General features: G+C 40.4%; 1 protein-coding gene across 2 annotated transcripts in view; it reads right to left on the reverse strand.

Moving 5' to 3' along the window:
• The window catches only part of SPAST (spastin), a 56,990-nt gene extending 45,648 nt beyond the window's left edge, over positions 1-11,342 (reverse strand). For both annotated transcript variants that reach the window (XM_032353040.1, XM_032353039.1), the window contains exon 1: positions 10,804-11,342. In XM_032353040.1, coding sequence (XP_032208931.1) covers positions 10,804-11,218 — 415 coding nt within the window. In that variant the 5' untranslated portion in view covers positions 11,219-11,342. The remainder of the gene's footprint in view (positions 1-10,803) is intronic.
• Between the last annotated feature and the right edge of the window lie 5,560 nt (positions 11,343-16,902).

The raw sequence follows: 16,902 nt of genomic DNA on the forward strand, positions 1-16,902 counted from the left end.
AATGGCTCTAAAGCAAATAATACATTATATGTTAATAAAAAACTTACTAGATCACGCCTACTATATGAAAGTTTTGAATGTTCAGAGATCTTAAAATATTGTGACAGAGAGCTTAAAATATTTGCTAAATGGCTCAATAAAAAAACCAAACCCGGGCGCCTGGGTGGCTCAGTGGGTTAAGCCGCTGCCTTCGGCTCGGGTCATGATCTCAGAGTCCTGGGATCGAGTCCCGCATCGGGCTCTCTGCTCAGCGGAGAGCCTGCTTCCCTCTCTCTCTCTCTGCCTGCCTCTCCATCTACTTGTGATTTCTCTCTGTCAAATAAATAAAGAAAATCTTTAAAAAAAAAAAAAAAAAACCAAACCCAACACAAAAAGTGACAAAGGACTTAGGCATTTTTCAAAGAAGACACAGAAATGACCAATAAGTAAGTGAAAAAACATTCACCACCGCAAATCATTACAGAAATGCAAATCAAAACCATGATAAGGCAGTGCTTCACATCCACTAGGAAGACTATTATTTAAAAAACCCTGAAACTAACAAATGTAGAAAAATTGGAAACCCTTGTGCACTGGCAGCAGGAATGTACAAATGGTACAAGTGATGTGGAAATACTTCTCAGTCCCTCAAAAAATTAAACAGGGAGTTACCATATGATCCAGCAATTCTATTCCTAGGTAGATACTCAAAAGTACTGAGAGCAGGGGAGCAAACAGATAGCCATATATTACTGTTAACAGCAGCACAGTTCACAATAGATGGCAAAACCCAAAGTCCATCAACAGACAAATGATTAAACAAAATGTAGTAAATACATATAATGGAGTATTATTCAGCCTTAACAACAAATGAAATCTGATACACGACGAAAGGGTGACGAACCTTGAAAACACTATGCTAAGTGAGACAAGTTAGATACAAAAGAATACTGAATGATTCCATTTAGATAAGGTACCTGAAATAGGAAAATTCATTGGTACAGAAAGCAGAACAGAAATTACCAAGGAAAGAGAGAAGGAGAAAGGGAGATGAGTGGGGAGTTATTGTTTAATGGGTACAGAGTTTCTGTTTGGAATGATAAAAGGTTCTAGAAATGTACAGTATTGATGGTTGCACAACACTGGGAATGGACTTAATGCCACTGAATTGTACACTTAAAATGACTAAAACAGCAAAGTTTAGATTATCTATGCCTTAAAAAATGAAAAAAAATTTTCTAACTGGCCCATTCTAAGGACTGTGGTGGCCCTTGGTATACAGCAATGAAAATGAACAAACTAATGCCACGTGCAACAACAGCAAAGAATAAACCTGACCAGCATATATATTTTTTCCATTTTATTTCTTTTCAGTGTTCCAGCATTCATTGTTTATGCACTACTCCCAGTGCTCCATGCAATACATGCCCTCCACAATACCCACCACCAGGCTCACCCAACTCCCTACCCCTATCCTCTTCAAAACCTTCAGTTTGTTTCTGAGAGTCCACAGTCTCTCATGGTTCATCTTCCCATCTGACTTCCCCCAACTTCCTTCTCCTCTCCATTTCCCTATGTCCTCCATGTTATTCCTTATGCTCCACAAGTAAGCGACACCATATGATAATTGACTCTCTCTGCTTGATTTATTTCACTCAGCATAATCTCTTCCAGTCCCATGTTGATACAAAAGTTGGGTATTCATCCTTTCTGATGGAGGCATAATACTCCATTGTATATACGGACCATATCTTCTTTATCCATTTGTCCATTGAAGGGCATCTTGGCCCTTTCCACAGTTTGGCGACTGTGGCCATTGCTGCTATGAACATTGGGGTACAGATGGCCCTTCTTTTCACTACATCAGTATCTTTGGGGTAAATACCTAGTAGTGCAATTGCAGGGTCATAGGGAAGCTCTATTTTTAATTTCTTAAGGAATCTCCACACTGTTTTCCAAAGTGGTTGCACCAACTTGTATTCCTACCAACAGTGTAAAAGGGTTCCCCTTTCTCCACATCCTCTTCAACACATGTTGTTTAGTCTTGTTAATTTTTTTGACCAGCATATATTAAGCAAAAGAAACCACACACAAAAGAACACTTACCATGTGATTTCATTCATAAAGCTCAAGATCAGGTAAAATTAATCTATATTGTTAGAATTCGAATTGTAGGTATCTTTGCAAAGAATGGGGAAAGGTAGTAAATGGAAGAGAACATCACAAAGGCAGGCTTCTGGAGGAATACTCTTATTTCTTGACCTGGTAGGGTTTCAAACTGCTATGTTTACTTTGAAAATTCACTAAGCACTACAGTAATTATGCACTTTATGTATAATTTAATCAAAGTTTACTTAAAAGCTAAAGAAATAGAAGGGGAAGGTAAAGTATATATTTTTCTCAGAAGATTTTATTTGACAGAGAGACAGCGAGAGACGGAACACAAGTAGGGAAAGCCAGAGAGGGAGAAGCAGGCTTCCAGCTGGGCAGGGAGCCCGATCTGAGACCCTGGGATCATGACCTGAGCCAAAGGAAGATGCTTAGTGACTGAGCCACCCAGGCACCCTGATAAAGTATATTAAAATGGAAAGAGTCCCAATACATCAAGGAAAAGGTTACGGATCAGTCTGTATATAACATTTTTTCCCACAAATGAATAAATATTTATGTTTATATAAATACACGAGGTCAGGTAACTTACTAGGTAATCACCTCCCTAAGGATAAGATTACAAAGGATTTTCACTTTCTATATGTGTATTTGTTCATTATGTTAATTTTTTTAGAAGATTTAATCATTGGGGGAAAGGGGAGCACACCCATGCACAAAGTGGGGAGAATCTCAAGCAGACTGCACAGCAAGCACAGAGCTACAGAGCTGGACACATGGATCAATCCTACCATGCCAAGATCATGACCTGAGCCAAAACCAAGAGTTAGATGGTTAACCAACTGAGTCAACAGGGGCCCCCATTATTTTAATTTTTGAGTATATGCTAGCATACAGAAATAGTAATGATACCCATCTTTAGATAGAGGTAAGCACAGTAGATTAAGTTATGAATTATATACTGCATCTTTTCATTCAGATAGTAGTAGTAGTACCCACACTGCCACAAGAAGGGACAAAATAAGAGTAGTTTGGGATGGAGAGAGAGAGGATGTATGTTCATGATATTACAGTATGGGGACTTAAGCCCTTGAATATCCTCTAATAGCTATATGACTTTGGGAAAGTCAGTTAATCTCACTGGGTTTTACTCTGCTGACTTAAAAACAAGATGACATTTCTTTCACCTAACCCTGAGTTGTGGCAAAAATCAAGTGAAACAGGATATGTGACAATACTTTAAAAAATAAAGCAGCACATCGGGGCGCCTGGGTGGCTCAGTGTGTTAAGCCTCTGCCTTCGGCTCAGGTCATGGTCTCAGAGTCCTGGAATAGAGCCCCGCATCGGGCTCTCTGCTCAGCAGGGAGCCTGCTTCCCTTCCTCTCTCTGTCAAATAAATAAATAAAATCTTTAAAAAAAAAAAAAGCAGCACATCAATATTACTTTTACAATATTTATTATAATTGGTACATCTGTTGGCTAACTTAAATCCTTCTACTTCGGAACTGCATGCACAGTGTATGTGTGTATGTTTGTGATTGTTGCTCATTTAAGTTATGTAAAGCCACTGCTTTTAATTATTTACTCCTCTAGTATCTGCCTACAAAAAACACGCAACAAATATACCAATTTTCCTATACAATTTTCTTTTAGGAACTTACAAGGGTCACAATTAGCAGAATAAGAGGTATCTTTAAAAAATCCTACAGTAGGGGAGTCCGGGTGGCTAAGTCTGTTAAGTGTCTGCCTTTGGCTAAGGTCACGATCCAGAGGTCCTGGGACTGGGCTCCCTGCTCAGGGAGAATCTGCTTCTTCCTCTCCCTCTGCCGGACTCCCTACTCACGTTGGTTCTCTCTCTCTCAAATAAATAAAATCTTAAAAAAAAAAAAAAAATCCTACAACAGATTTCATTGTGTGCTAAACTGTAATAAACCACAGGATCATGAAGCATCAGTGAAGAGCCCCCAGATTACTCTTCTCATAGTTCACTACTACAGAAAGGATACTTTCTACTGTGTTTTAATTCAGCAAAAAGGTCATACTTGCATTCACTTTCCAACTTCAAGGTTTATCTCTGAAGTAAAGACGTTCCCATTTAATTGGCAAGGTTCTGAATCCCATGGAAAGAAATCATCTCAGCTTTGGACATTTTCTTTAAACCTTAAGAATGTCAATTAATTTATCTTCTTTGAAGTCTTTTGTATTTACTATGGGTAGTAGGTAACTTTAATTTTTTTCTACGCATTTTCTTTATTTTCCAAATTCTCTACTGAGACGCTTACATTATATTCACATATGAGTACAAAATGATTAGTTTTATCTCTTTTAAAATAAAAGGTTAGGGCGCCCGGGTGGCTCAGTCAATTAAGCAATTGCCTTCAGCTCAGGTCATGATCTCAGGGTCCTGGGATCGAGCCCACATCGGGCTCCATGCTCAGCAGGAAGCCTGCTTCTCCCTCTCTCACTCCCCCTGCTTGTGTTCCCTCTCTCGCTGTCTCTCTCTCTGTCAAATGAACAAAAATCTTTATTTATAAATAAATAAAATATTTTAAAATAAATAAAATAAAATAAAATAAAAGGTTAGGATACTAAGTGAGCTGGGGGGGGACTTCCATCTGTTTTTTTCTGAACTGAGGGTCACAATTAGCAAACATATTTTTATATCACTCTTTAGGTAATTCCCCTTCTTCCTCAAATGTCATTTATGTGGCTGCTATATCCTAAAAAGCGTAACAGAAACCAGGTATCAAGGTTTAACAATAACTCACAGGGGCTATAATCTTAAAAGGATTGTTGAATAACAGCAGTCCTGTTTTCTGAGGACCTACTCTATGCAGGCACTAAGTATTTACAAACACTGACTCAGTGCAGTAACTTCGCCAAGATCTTGAATAGTCAGAACTCAAATGTCATTTTGAATACTAGGCACTACAATTTTAAAAGGATAAAATTAGGTCCTCGAAGCTGAGAAAGAAAAAAGCAGGCCCTGACATCCAAGAGCTGGCCTGGTACTATCAGGCAGGCCTTGGTGTAACTAGGAGCTGAACTGGCATTTATGCCAGACCTGGTGCTCTGTTGATCATAAACAATTTCATAGAACATCAACATCAGATAAGGTCACTTTGTGATTGTAATAGATGAAGACAAAACATGACCACTCCGTAATCATGTCTAAATACAGAAAAACATGAATATTGTCCAAGCCATGAAATACCAAGCATCTTCCTCTTCAGGCTAATGAGTGCTTTTCAACCAGCTACAGCTTTAGCCTCCTTTCTGGCTTTCCCGCTTTCTAGATCATATTCAAGATACTTAATCATAGAATACCCCTCTTCCTGACAGCACCCAATGCAGAAGAACAAAATCCTGCTTCCTTAAATCCTCCTCAAAATCACCTGATATAAGCCCAAATCCCGTAAGTTATTTCTAGCACCCTTTCCTGAGATGCCATGGTTCCCACCATGTGTGTTCTCCCCGCTTCTATAATAAATCCCACTTGTTCAGCCACAGGGGTTCTACTGATGGTTGACTGAAAGACACTGACAAAGCCCACTTAAGAACAACAGTTAAGGGGCGCTTGGGTGGCTCAGTGGGTTAAAGTCTCTGCCTTCAGCTCAGGTCCTGGTCCCAGGGTCCCGGGATTGAGCCCCGAATTCCCCTGCACTGGGCTCTCTGCTCAGCAAAGAGCCTGCTTCCTCCTCTCTCTGCCTGCCTCACTGCCTACTTGTGATCTCTGTCTGTCAAATAAATAAATAAAATCTTAAAAAGTAAAAAAGAACAGTTAATTCTCTCCTTTTCTATTATAGCATAAATAATTGCAAAGAGGAACAAAGACACGTGAATAAGTTTAACATTTCTATGCTACACCTTCATAGCTGTAAAACATAGTCTCTAGGATGATCACAGATTTTATTATTTTTCTTTCCTCATTTACCAAATGAACAACTGCTGAGAGTTGAGTGTGCTCAAAGTTTCATTCTATAGGATGTCTAGTGTGGGTAGTTAATTCACAAGGAGGAAAAAAAAGGCTACCTTAGCTCATTAATACCTCCACTGGTATTATATAGGTCAAGGAGTATTAGAGGTCAAAAAAGACAAAAAGTAGTAGAGAAACAGAAAATCTATACTTTGCCAGATGTCAAAAAGCCAACTACCATTGGGTGGAACATGGGGAATACGATAGTGAAAAAGAAGCAGGAAGGGTTAGGGAAGATCCTTTTTTCAATAATTTAATATCCATTTACTGCCTGTCTACTCCTTAACTGTTCTTAGGATGACTAACAATACTCTTAGGAATCTAGTTACCAGGTGAGCTTTATAGGGTTTAACTGTATTCTACATTAGGAAAAATATAAATTGCAATTTTAAAAAACCAGAGAAAGGGACCAAGTTCCTAACAGTGGCTGCCTTTTTGTCTCTTTAGTGCAAATGCCATTAAATATTCTTGAATAGAAATGGGAAATGTATATCGTGTATTTAATAAAAGGTAATGCTATTCTTTTGGAAAAGAGTAATATTATGTAAATATCCATCCACCCGAATAATTCTTTCTTTGTTGTAATCATGGAAACTTTAAAGAAGAATCATTAGGCCCAAGAAAATTGTTTGAAATCAATCCTTTCAAAATAGTGACTAGCAGTTTTTAGGGGTAAAAGAAAGTACACCAAATCTGACATTTCTGATCCCTATTCTCTATCAACACTCTGAAAATATAGTTAGGAAAGGTATTTTGTGTGTGCAAGGTTAAATAGTGCAAGGTTGTTACATAGGAATACAAATTTGTATGACAACATTTTAAAAGCCTAATGTTTTAAATATGAGCTGACTAGGAATAAATATAAAAGATTCTATTTAGACCATTTCTGTCCTTGATCCCAGGTTCTTCATTCCTACAATATCCTGAGAAACCGACTCTCTTTCATACAACACACTGGGCCCTTACTGTCAAGTTCTACATACTCCAGGTAATCAAACCACACCCAGAAAACCTGCACCACTCTATTACCCAGGAGATCTTAGGCTTGTCTACTTACATGTTAGATCATGTTCTGGTTAATCCAAAGACCCACTATGACAACCTCCTCTTTTCCCCCAAGTATTCCAAGGGGCCCAGTACTAGGATTACAAAACAGAAAACCTGCTTAAAGCAGAAAGTATAATGAGGGGCATAATTTTCTGTTCACCTAAACTCTGTTCCTGGTTCTGCTAATGTGAGTTCACTCTTTAAATTTCAGTTTCTCCATATACATAATGGATATAAAAGGTTGTCAGTTTTCCAAGGATGTTCAACAATTATATATCCAAAAAAATATTTAACTCCCTAAAAAAAAATGAGACATATAATATGCATGAAAACACACACACATTTTTTTTTTTTTTTAAACACACACACACATTTTAATGATCATAGAGCAAATGCTATCTTACATCTTACTGGAGAGGAAGTGAGTTTTCTTAAGTAGCATCTAGAATGCAGAGAACTGTGCAAATTAACTGGTATCCAATAAATGCTTTTTTTAATGAACAGAACTCAAATATCCTTACATTAGGTAATTAAATTTACTGTGTTATTCTTCTCTATTTTAAATAGTTTGGTTTCGGACAAATTTAGGCCTTTTCGAAAATTCAGTGTCAAAGCTGACTATGCCATAAGAATAAAATACAAAATAAACAGTCACCTTATAAACCATATTTATACACTACTTTATTGAAATGAGATTTAATTTGGCCTTTATTATTTCAAGGCATCAAATGTTTCAATTAATTAACACCACAACAGTCTGAAATAGCCCATGTTACCTGATGAAATAAAGTGGCTTTCAACATAGTTAGAAGCTAAGTCAGGTTACTAAGGGAATGGCAGTGCATGACATTACTAGTCCCTTGATGGTTTACCACAAAGTTAAGAAACGTTTGAAGACTGCTTTAAAGACAATTCATTTCTATCCGTTCATATCTATTTTGACACAGTGAGAATAAAATTCTCTTATTTTACACTGTCAAGGGTGGTTGAGAGATAAGGAGACTGTAAACGTAAATTCTTGCAACTACTGGATTAAGGCTAAAGTATAAAAAGTTTGAATATTCTAAGGGAAAATTATGAGAAAAGAACTATGACAATAAAAACTTAGCTTTAATTCATTTTTTAAGGAAAAATGAATATTTAACTAATTTGTTTCAGTTTGAACTAATTAGTTTCAGCACATAATACATCAGCTGTATAACACAAACTAAAAAGTTATCATAGTTTATTCTAAAGTCTACTTCAGAAACTAAAGTATTGGGGCACCTGGGTGGTTCAGTCGTTAAGCGTCTGCCTTTGGCTCAGGTCATGGTCCCAGGGTCCTGGGATGGAACCCTGCATCACTCAGCAGGAGGCCTGCTTCCCCCTCTCCCCCTGCTGTATTCCCTCTCTCGCTCTCTATGTCAAATAAATAAAAATCTTTTTAAAAAACCAAAAAACTAGGGGCACCTGGGTGGCTCAGTGGGTTAAAGCCTCTGCCTTCGGCTCAGGTCATGATCCCAGGGTCCTGGGATCGAGCCCCGCATCGGGCTGTCTGCTCCGCGGAGAGCCTGCTTCCTCCTCTCTCTCTCTGCCTGCCTCTCTGCCTACTTGTGATCTCTGTCTGTCAAATAAATAAATAAATAAAATCTTTAAAAAAAAAAAAAACCAAAAAACTAAAGTACAAATAAAGCAAAAAACTTTGAACAGAAACATTAACAGTGGAGAGTCGAGTATGCAACCTATGGATTGCTGAAAATATACTTTTAAAATATTTTAGAAGATTTAAATATAATAGGTGTAGTCATATATGCAATACTCTATAAGACAAGTCATAAGTTTGAAACCAAAGGTCTGATTTCTACTTGTCACTTATCCCTCCTTAAGGAACTGATTTCTCTTTAAATCTAAGAGCCTCGGGTCTTTTTTTTTTTTTTTTTAATACCTAGGTTATTCTTGTCCTCTCCTCTTATCTTACCTCCCAGCTGTCATCACCCAGTGTTAAAAAAAAAATTTCCTTGTGTTTTCTGGTATTCTCTTCCTAAATACTACAATGAATCTACCCTTAAACGTATTCCCCCTATTCTAAAACATCTTTTGACCTAGATTAGTAAACTTCTGGGGACCCTACTGTAATTGGATCGTGCAATCAAACAGTGCTTCTCTAGGAAGGGATGATGGTACCCTTATTCATCCTCACCAAGGATCCTTCAATGTTCCAAGAGATGGTACAGAATGAAACATTTAACAAAAACTTCCTTCCACAAACACATGGTATTCTTTTTTCTTTAACAGAACTCTTTCCTAGAGCTCTCTTCTTCTATAGATTTTTTTAAAGTAATCTCCACAGCCAACGTGAGGCTTGAACTCACAACCCCAAGATCAAGAGCTGCATGTTCCACCGACTGAGAGAGCCGGATGACCCCTTCCTAGAACTCTCTTAAACTCCACTGTCCTTACTATCAAAACCATGAACACCTGCTTCTTCTTTAATACTTCTCACTCCTGGGTTCCACAAAGGAAACAGGTTTCAACAAACTAAATTCTAGAACAGTTTCTGTAGTTGACAGTAGTGAGAGTCTACAAATGACCCGCAGAATGTTGTTGTTTTTTGGATAAATGACAGTGCAAGTGAGTACCTAAGTGAAGTGATACAAAAATGTTCTTTGGTAGTTACAGGAAAAAGATCTTTGCATATTGGAGGCAGGGATGAAAGGAGGGATTTTCAAAATGTTGCAAAACTCCTAACTTCAGTTCTCATCTTCCATAAAAAAGTGTTCATTAGGAATTAGCATAGGTTTGGAATGACCTGCTTTAATCTTTTGAGCCTCCGTTCCTTCATCTGCAACACGCTGATACTAACAGTATTTTCACCTCACAAGGTAACTGTGAGGATTAAGTAAAGAACACATACAAAGCTAACAGTACAGCGGTTGGTGCACTGCACGACTTAAACACGTTAGTTTCAGAAATCTGAAGGATACAGTATTCTTGCCTTCATTCAGAAATAAATAATCTTAAAAAATAAAAGAAATACAAATCTGTTTCAAGTTATATTGAGAAACTTAGAGGCTGCCTTGGAATACTGATTTAGATGAAATAAAATCTAACAGGAACAAAAGTTTCATGTTAAAATAGAACTTTATAAAAAAATACTTAGAAGTCGTTATATGGATAAAATGTCATGAAACTTTAAAAAAATGCCAATTCAGCTATAATCATATGCAGCTGTTCCTTTCAAAATTAAGTCACCATTTTTTTTTGACACTACAGTACTCTGCTTTCATTAAAAGCCTATAACAAGACACAGCTTCTCCGATACCGAAACCTTTTGGAAACCTGGCTCAGAGGAAGGCACACATTGTTTACAGTGCAAGAAAGAATCCGTGTGGTCATTCTAGAACAACTGTCACTGTCAATAGCACGACTGGCTGTCTCATAGGACTTGGTTCATGCAGAAGTGTAGGGGAAGGCTGGTGTCTGAAACAAAGTCGACAGCCAGGGTGCCTGAAAGGGGAGAGGTTTCACTGAGAATCGGAGAGGATGAGTCTGACTGCGGTGAAGCCGCCCGGGGTGGGCGGGGGGGAGAGGATCAATTCCGGGGTTGCACCGCCCGCTCCCGAAGGAAAGGGACCGCAGGTGTTGCCCTCCCTGGGCGACCCGTCCGCTTTCTTCCCGGCGCCGCCGCCCCCTCCCTCCAGCCCCGCACTTACCTTTCTCGTCCTCATCGATGCGCAGGGCAATGGAGATGTACTCGAAGGCCTGTTTGTGGAAGGCTCGGACGCTCTCGGCCTCCCCGCCCGGCACTGGCGCCGGGGGCGAGGCCGAGGCCGGCGCCGGCGCGGCCCGGGAGCTCCTCTTGGCAGCCATGAGGGCGCGGGAGAAGCGCTGGCAGAGCCACACGAAGAGGAGCCCCAGGTGGAAGGCGACCAAACGCAGCAGCGCGAAGCCTACGAACAGCGGGTAGGAGAAGTAGTACAGGTTTCGCTTATGCAGCGACTCCGGAGGGGGGGCCGGTCTGGGGGCGGGACGGGCGGGGGCCAGGCAGGGGGGCGGAGGCCTGGGAGGCACCGGGCTGCTGCAGCCGCCGGAGCCTTTCTTCTTCCCTCGTCCACCCGGAGAATTCATTCACAGCTCCCACTGCCGCCGCCGCCATAACCCGCCTCCCGCAGACCGACGGCGACCAAGCCACGGCGGCGGCCACTGGGACGGCGAGGGCCACAGACGCCCGCGCGTCCGCCCTTCCGAGAGCTCGGCACCTCCACGCGCTGCTCGCCGGCCCCGCCCCTTTCTCTTCGCTCGGCCAGGAGCACAACCCCTTTCCTCCTCCAGCGGTCGGTGGTTCCTGCCCCTCCCGCTCTGTGTCCTCTCAGCCTCCTGGTAGCTCCGAGCTGTGGCCGCGCACGCGCACGCCTGCCCATGTCTTTCTCCAGCGCGCGCGCGCACGCCGCCGTCTTTGTTGCCCTGAGCTCCTAGTGCGCGTGTGCAGCTCCCGCCCCTCGGGCTCTTCCGTGTGGAACTACAGTTCCCAAGGTGCAATTCAGCTACGTCATCCTCGGGGATCCGTCGCTCTACAGACTACGCGATCCCGGGAGAGTTGCTTAAGCTGAAAACCTCGGTCATCAATTTACCGTGGGGACAGCTGCGGTTTGGGCTCGCTCGACTGGTTCGCAGGGCTACTATCTCGCAGTGCTATCGCCCTTATATTTCTTTCAGCATTTTCTGCCAGTCTCCGGCAAGGGATGATTGATCTGACTTCCATCTCAAAAGTAATGGGTACCATGAAAACAATCTCAATGTCCATCAACAGGAAAAGAATTAAATGAATTATGGAATACCCATATGTAATTCTGTGGAACATTTAAAAAGAATGAGGTGGATTTTTATGTACTGATAAAGAAGGGTGTCCATGATTATTTGTTAGGTGAAAATAGGATATTACAGACCAGTGTGATGTGATCGTATTTTGTATTAAAAAGAATAAATGGAAAGAAAAAATTAATGGAGACCAATCTGGGAATTATTCTCTGTGAGGGAAGCAACTGTAGAGACATATAAACTTAAAGTCGCCGAAACCAAAAATGTTAGTCCAGTGAAACGAAGTGAACAATTCTAGAGATTGAGTTAGTATGTGTTCAGATGTCTATTTTGAAGAATTAGTTTGAATAGGGGCATTCCTAGGTTTCACACTGATCATCCCACAGTTTACTGAAAATCCAAACTGGGCTTTGTTTGTTTGGTTAGTTTTTGTTTTTGTTTGTTTTGTTTTGTGTTTTGTTTTTTTTTGTTTTGTTTTGTTTTTTTAACCTACTGGATGCCCCTTCCTTTGGGAACTACCCACTCACCTCTGCTGCCTGTATATCAATGACCAGCAAGCAGTGAACCCGGCCTCCCAGATCAGAGATGGAAACACGAGGTTACTCTACTCTCCTAGAAACTGGAGTTTGGGATGGACACACTGGAATAGAAGGTACTAGGAACTGAGTGCTCTAAAAAGCTGGTCTGTCAGTTTGTCTCATTGAGATGCCCAGAGCTGCCAGTTTCCTGGACTGGTCACTTGATAGTGTAACCTATCCAATGAACTATTCAGTCTGTTTCTCTGTTTCTCTGATTTTCTCTCCCTTTGCCCATCTATCTCCCTTTTCTCCTCTCTTTTTCTTTTTACTTGGGTTAACCATAGTTGTTTCTTATTGCCTAAAAATAAAGAGTCCTAACTGATACAAAGTTCCTATTGTTTATAGAGTGAGATTTGCAAAAGCTTCATGCCAGCTTCCAAAAATCTCCATATTCTGGCCACAACTTTATTTAAATTTCCCTAGGACTACTCCCGTACAAACATAAATAACTGCAAAAACGACCTGTCCTCTGTTCCCCTCCAACTGCTCCCTACCCCTTTTCCTGCCTCTGTGTTTCTACCAATTTCTCATTCTCAAATATCCTCTCTTACATCTGATTTTTTTTTTAAAGATTTCACTTACTTATTTGACAGAGATCACAAGTAGGCAGAGAGTCAGGCAGAGAGAGAGGAAGAAGCAGGCTCTCCAATGAGCAGAGAGCCCGATGTAGGGCTCTATCCCAGGACCTGGGGATCATGACCTGAGCCGAAGACAGAGGCCTTAATCCCCTGAGCCACCCAGGCGCCTCTACATCTGTTTTTTTTTTTTTTTTTTAAAGATTTTATTTATTTATTTGACAGACAGGGATCACAAGCAGGCAGAGAGGCAGGCAGAGAGAGAGGAAGAAGCAGGCTCTCCAATGAGCAGAGAGCCCAATGCAGGGCTCGATCCCTGGGATCGACTCTGGGATCATGACCTGAGCTGAAGGCAGAGGCTTTAACCCACTGAGCCACCCAGGAGCCCCTACATCTGGTTTTTTAAATAGATTTTTTATTTATTCATTTGAGAGAGAGAGAGCACGCACAAGCGGGGGGGGGGGGAGGTGCAGAGCAGAGGGAAAAGCGGACTCCCTGCCGAGCAGAGAGCCCGATATGGGACTTGATTCCAGTACCCTGGAATCATGACCCAAGCCTAAAGCAGACAACCGACTGAGACACCTAGGCACCATCTTTCACTTCTAATTAATTTCAATTCCTGACTTCTCTCTTTGGAAACCCATAGTACTTTTTGTTGTTATGTGAAATCTATAAGTATATCATGTAAACAAGATGTATATAACTTTCTTTTTTTAAGATTTTACTTATTTATTTGACAGAGAGAGAGCACAAACAGAGGAAATGGCAGGCAGAGGGAGAGGAAGAAGCAGGCTCCCACTGAGCACAAAGCCCTATGCGGGACTCCATCCCAGGACCCTGGGACCATGACCTGAGCCCAGGCGTCCAAGATGTGTATAATTTCTATGTGTCAAGAAAAACTAATGTAACCAGTTCCTTGCACTTTTTGAGCCCCTCCCTAATCTCAATTTCATTTCTCCCTTTTCAGAGAAAGCCACTGTCCTGAATTTTGTATTTGTTTTTCCTTTGCCTTTCATTTTAGCTTTGCAATGTACATATGTATTTCTAAACCATATATTGTGTAGTTTTGCCTGGTTTTACCTTATACAAATGCAGCCATACCACCTGTATTCTTAATTAGCTTTCTTCTGCTCAATAGTTAAGTATTTGCAGTAACTCTTTGTTAATTTGTATAGCTATAATACATTTATTTTCACTGCTATGTAGTATTCTACTATATAAATTTACAATTTATTTTACCATTCAACTGTTGATGGATATTTAGTTTGGTGCTACTTTTGTTTTTGTTTTTCCTTAAATAACTTTTTAACTTTAACACAGCTCAAAGTAGAGTAGCTCTGGAGTCAGACTGGTTGCATTTAAATCCCTGCTCTACCACTTTCTGTGATCTTGGACTACTGAGTGACTCAGCTTTCACATGTATTACGTTATAACAGAGTAGTAGGCAGTGCCTGGAATGAAGTTGCTGCTTGACATTTGTTGATTGAAGAATGGTTCTCTCTCACATTTACACAGATACTATAATCCACTAAAATGAATTACTGTCAAGTTTCCAAACATTCTTTGCTCTTCCTTGGACCACAGTCCTCAGGTCATTTGTCTTTCTCTTAGAATAGCTTCTCCTCCTACTTCCACTGTCAAAATCCTTCATGGCTTAACTGTAATGTTAACTTCTTGATAAATCCTTCCCTCATCACCTCTTGCAGAAACAATCCTATCTTTTAACTCTTTTTTTAAAGATTTTATTTATTTATGTGACAGACAGAGATTACAAGTAGGCAGAGAAGCAGGCAGAGAGAAGGAGAGGCAGGCTCTCTGCTGAGCAGAGAGCCCGATGCGGGGCTCGATCCTAGGACCCTGAGATCATGACCTGAGCCGAAGGCAGAGGCTTTAACCCACTGAGCCACCCAGGTGCCCCCTATCTTTTAATTCTTATGACAATTTGGTTGTGTTACTCTATGACTCTTTTAATATATTGTCTGTGATAGTTATTTAAATACTTTATTTCTTCCTGATATAAATTATGAACTTATTTCAATACAACTTATTTGAAGCCAAACTTTACACATTTTGGCTTACTTTCTGCACCTAGCTTGATGCCTTTCTTATGGTACTCAATATTAATAATTTGAAAAACAATTTAAACAGGTGATTGTTATAGATATCCGTTGCCATGTAATAAAACATTCCAAAAATGTACTGGCCTAAGATTATAGCCATTATTTACTCATGATTCTGTGGGTGAGCAATGTGGGCTGGGTTTACCAGGCAGTTCTTCTATTGGCCTTGCCTGTGGTCATTCACATAGATGTTAGTCATCTGATGGGATCTGATTGGACCTGGGTGCCCTAGCTATCCTCCCTCCCATGTCCAGATGGTGGTGGTGGCTGTTGGTTGGGGCACGTGTCTCCAGTAGGGTATTCCAGACTTCTTTACGTAGCATCTGCCTTCCAAGAGAGCAGAAGTGGGAGCTTCAGGGTCTCTTGAAGCCTAAACTCCACATTTGCACATTATCATTTCTGTGGCATTCTGTCATCAAAGCAAATCCCAAGGCCAGCTCCAAAGTAAGAAATGGAAAAATAAATTCTATACTTGATGTAGGAGTGGCAAAGTTACATTACAAAGGGGCATATACACATATATATTTAGGGATGGAAGGAATTATTGTACCATCTCTGCAAGTAATCTCTCATAGTGATTATTTGTAGAATTTCCTTTTACCTTAAATTCAGATTTCAACTTAAATCTTAGATGGATTGCTCATCTAAGAAAGCATTTCCCAATGATCTTGCTGAATCATAAAAACCTACTTAGTTTTAATCATGAGGTAAATTAACACACTTAATTTTTTTAAAAGATGTTATTTATTTATTTGACAGAGAGATAGAGAGCACAAGTAAGCAGAGCGGCAGGCTCTCTGCTGAGCAGGGAGCCCATGCAGGCTCGATCCCAGGACCTGGCTGGGATCATGACCTGAGCCGAAGGCAGCTGCTTAACCAACAGAGCCACCTAGTTGCCCCAAAACAATTAATTTTTTAAATATTTTTATTTATTTCTTCGTGAGGGGGGAGAGAGAGAGAGAGAAAGCACAAGCAGGGGGAGGGGCAGAGGGAGAAGGAGGCTCCTCACTGTCGGGGCTGGATCCCAGGACCGTAGGTTCATGACCTCAGCCAAAAGCAGACCCTTAACCAACTGAGCCATCCAGGCGCCCCAACACACTTAATTTTAAGATTATTTACTACCAGCTAATATTTATTGAATCCATATTCTGGGCTAAGCAGGTTAACTTATACTGTCTTATTCAACCACCACTATTTGAGTTAAGCATTATCGTCTCATTTTAATTTATTTATTTTTCTTTAAAAATAAGGAACTTGAAGATCTAACAGTTTGTTAAGTAGCATCACATATTAGTTAATGACACATACTACTCCAGAGAATTAAGGCAATAATGTAGGCTTCCAAAGAAAAACATTTTTACATAGTCTGTTTATATATTATTAATGATGAAATAAATGTATCTTCGGTCCCTAGAGCAGGAGTGATCTTTCATTCCTTGGCATCCTAGTGTTGAGTCTCTGACCTCTGGATTCCCACTTGCTAAGTCTCTGCTATTCCCTTGTGCTTAATATTGACTGTGCCAATATACCTCTGCCAATTTTTTTGTATAGTAAGAATATGGGAAAGAGAGTCAGAAAGACGGGTTTGGTATTCTGGTTCTGCTAGTTCTTAGCTGTGCAATATGCAACAAGTTTTTTTTTTTTTAAAGATTTTATTTATTTATTTGACAGACAGAGATCACAAGCCAGCAGAGAGGCAGGCGGGGGGGGGGAGGGTCGGG

This window comes from Mustela erminea, chromosome 7 (genome assembly GCF_009829155.1).
Source record: "Mustela erminea isolate mMusErm1 chromosome 7, mMusErm1.Pri, whole genome shotgun sequence".
Classification (NCBI taxonomy): domain Eukaryota; kingdom Metazoa; phylum Chordata; class Mammalia; order Carnivora; family Mustelidae; genus Mustela; species Mustela erminea.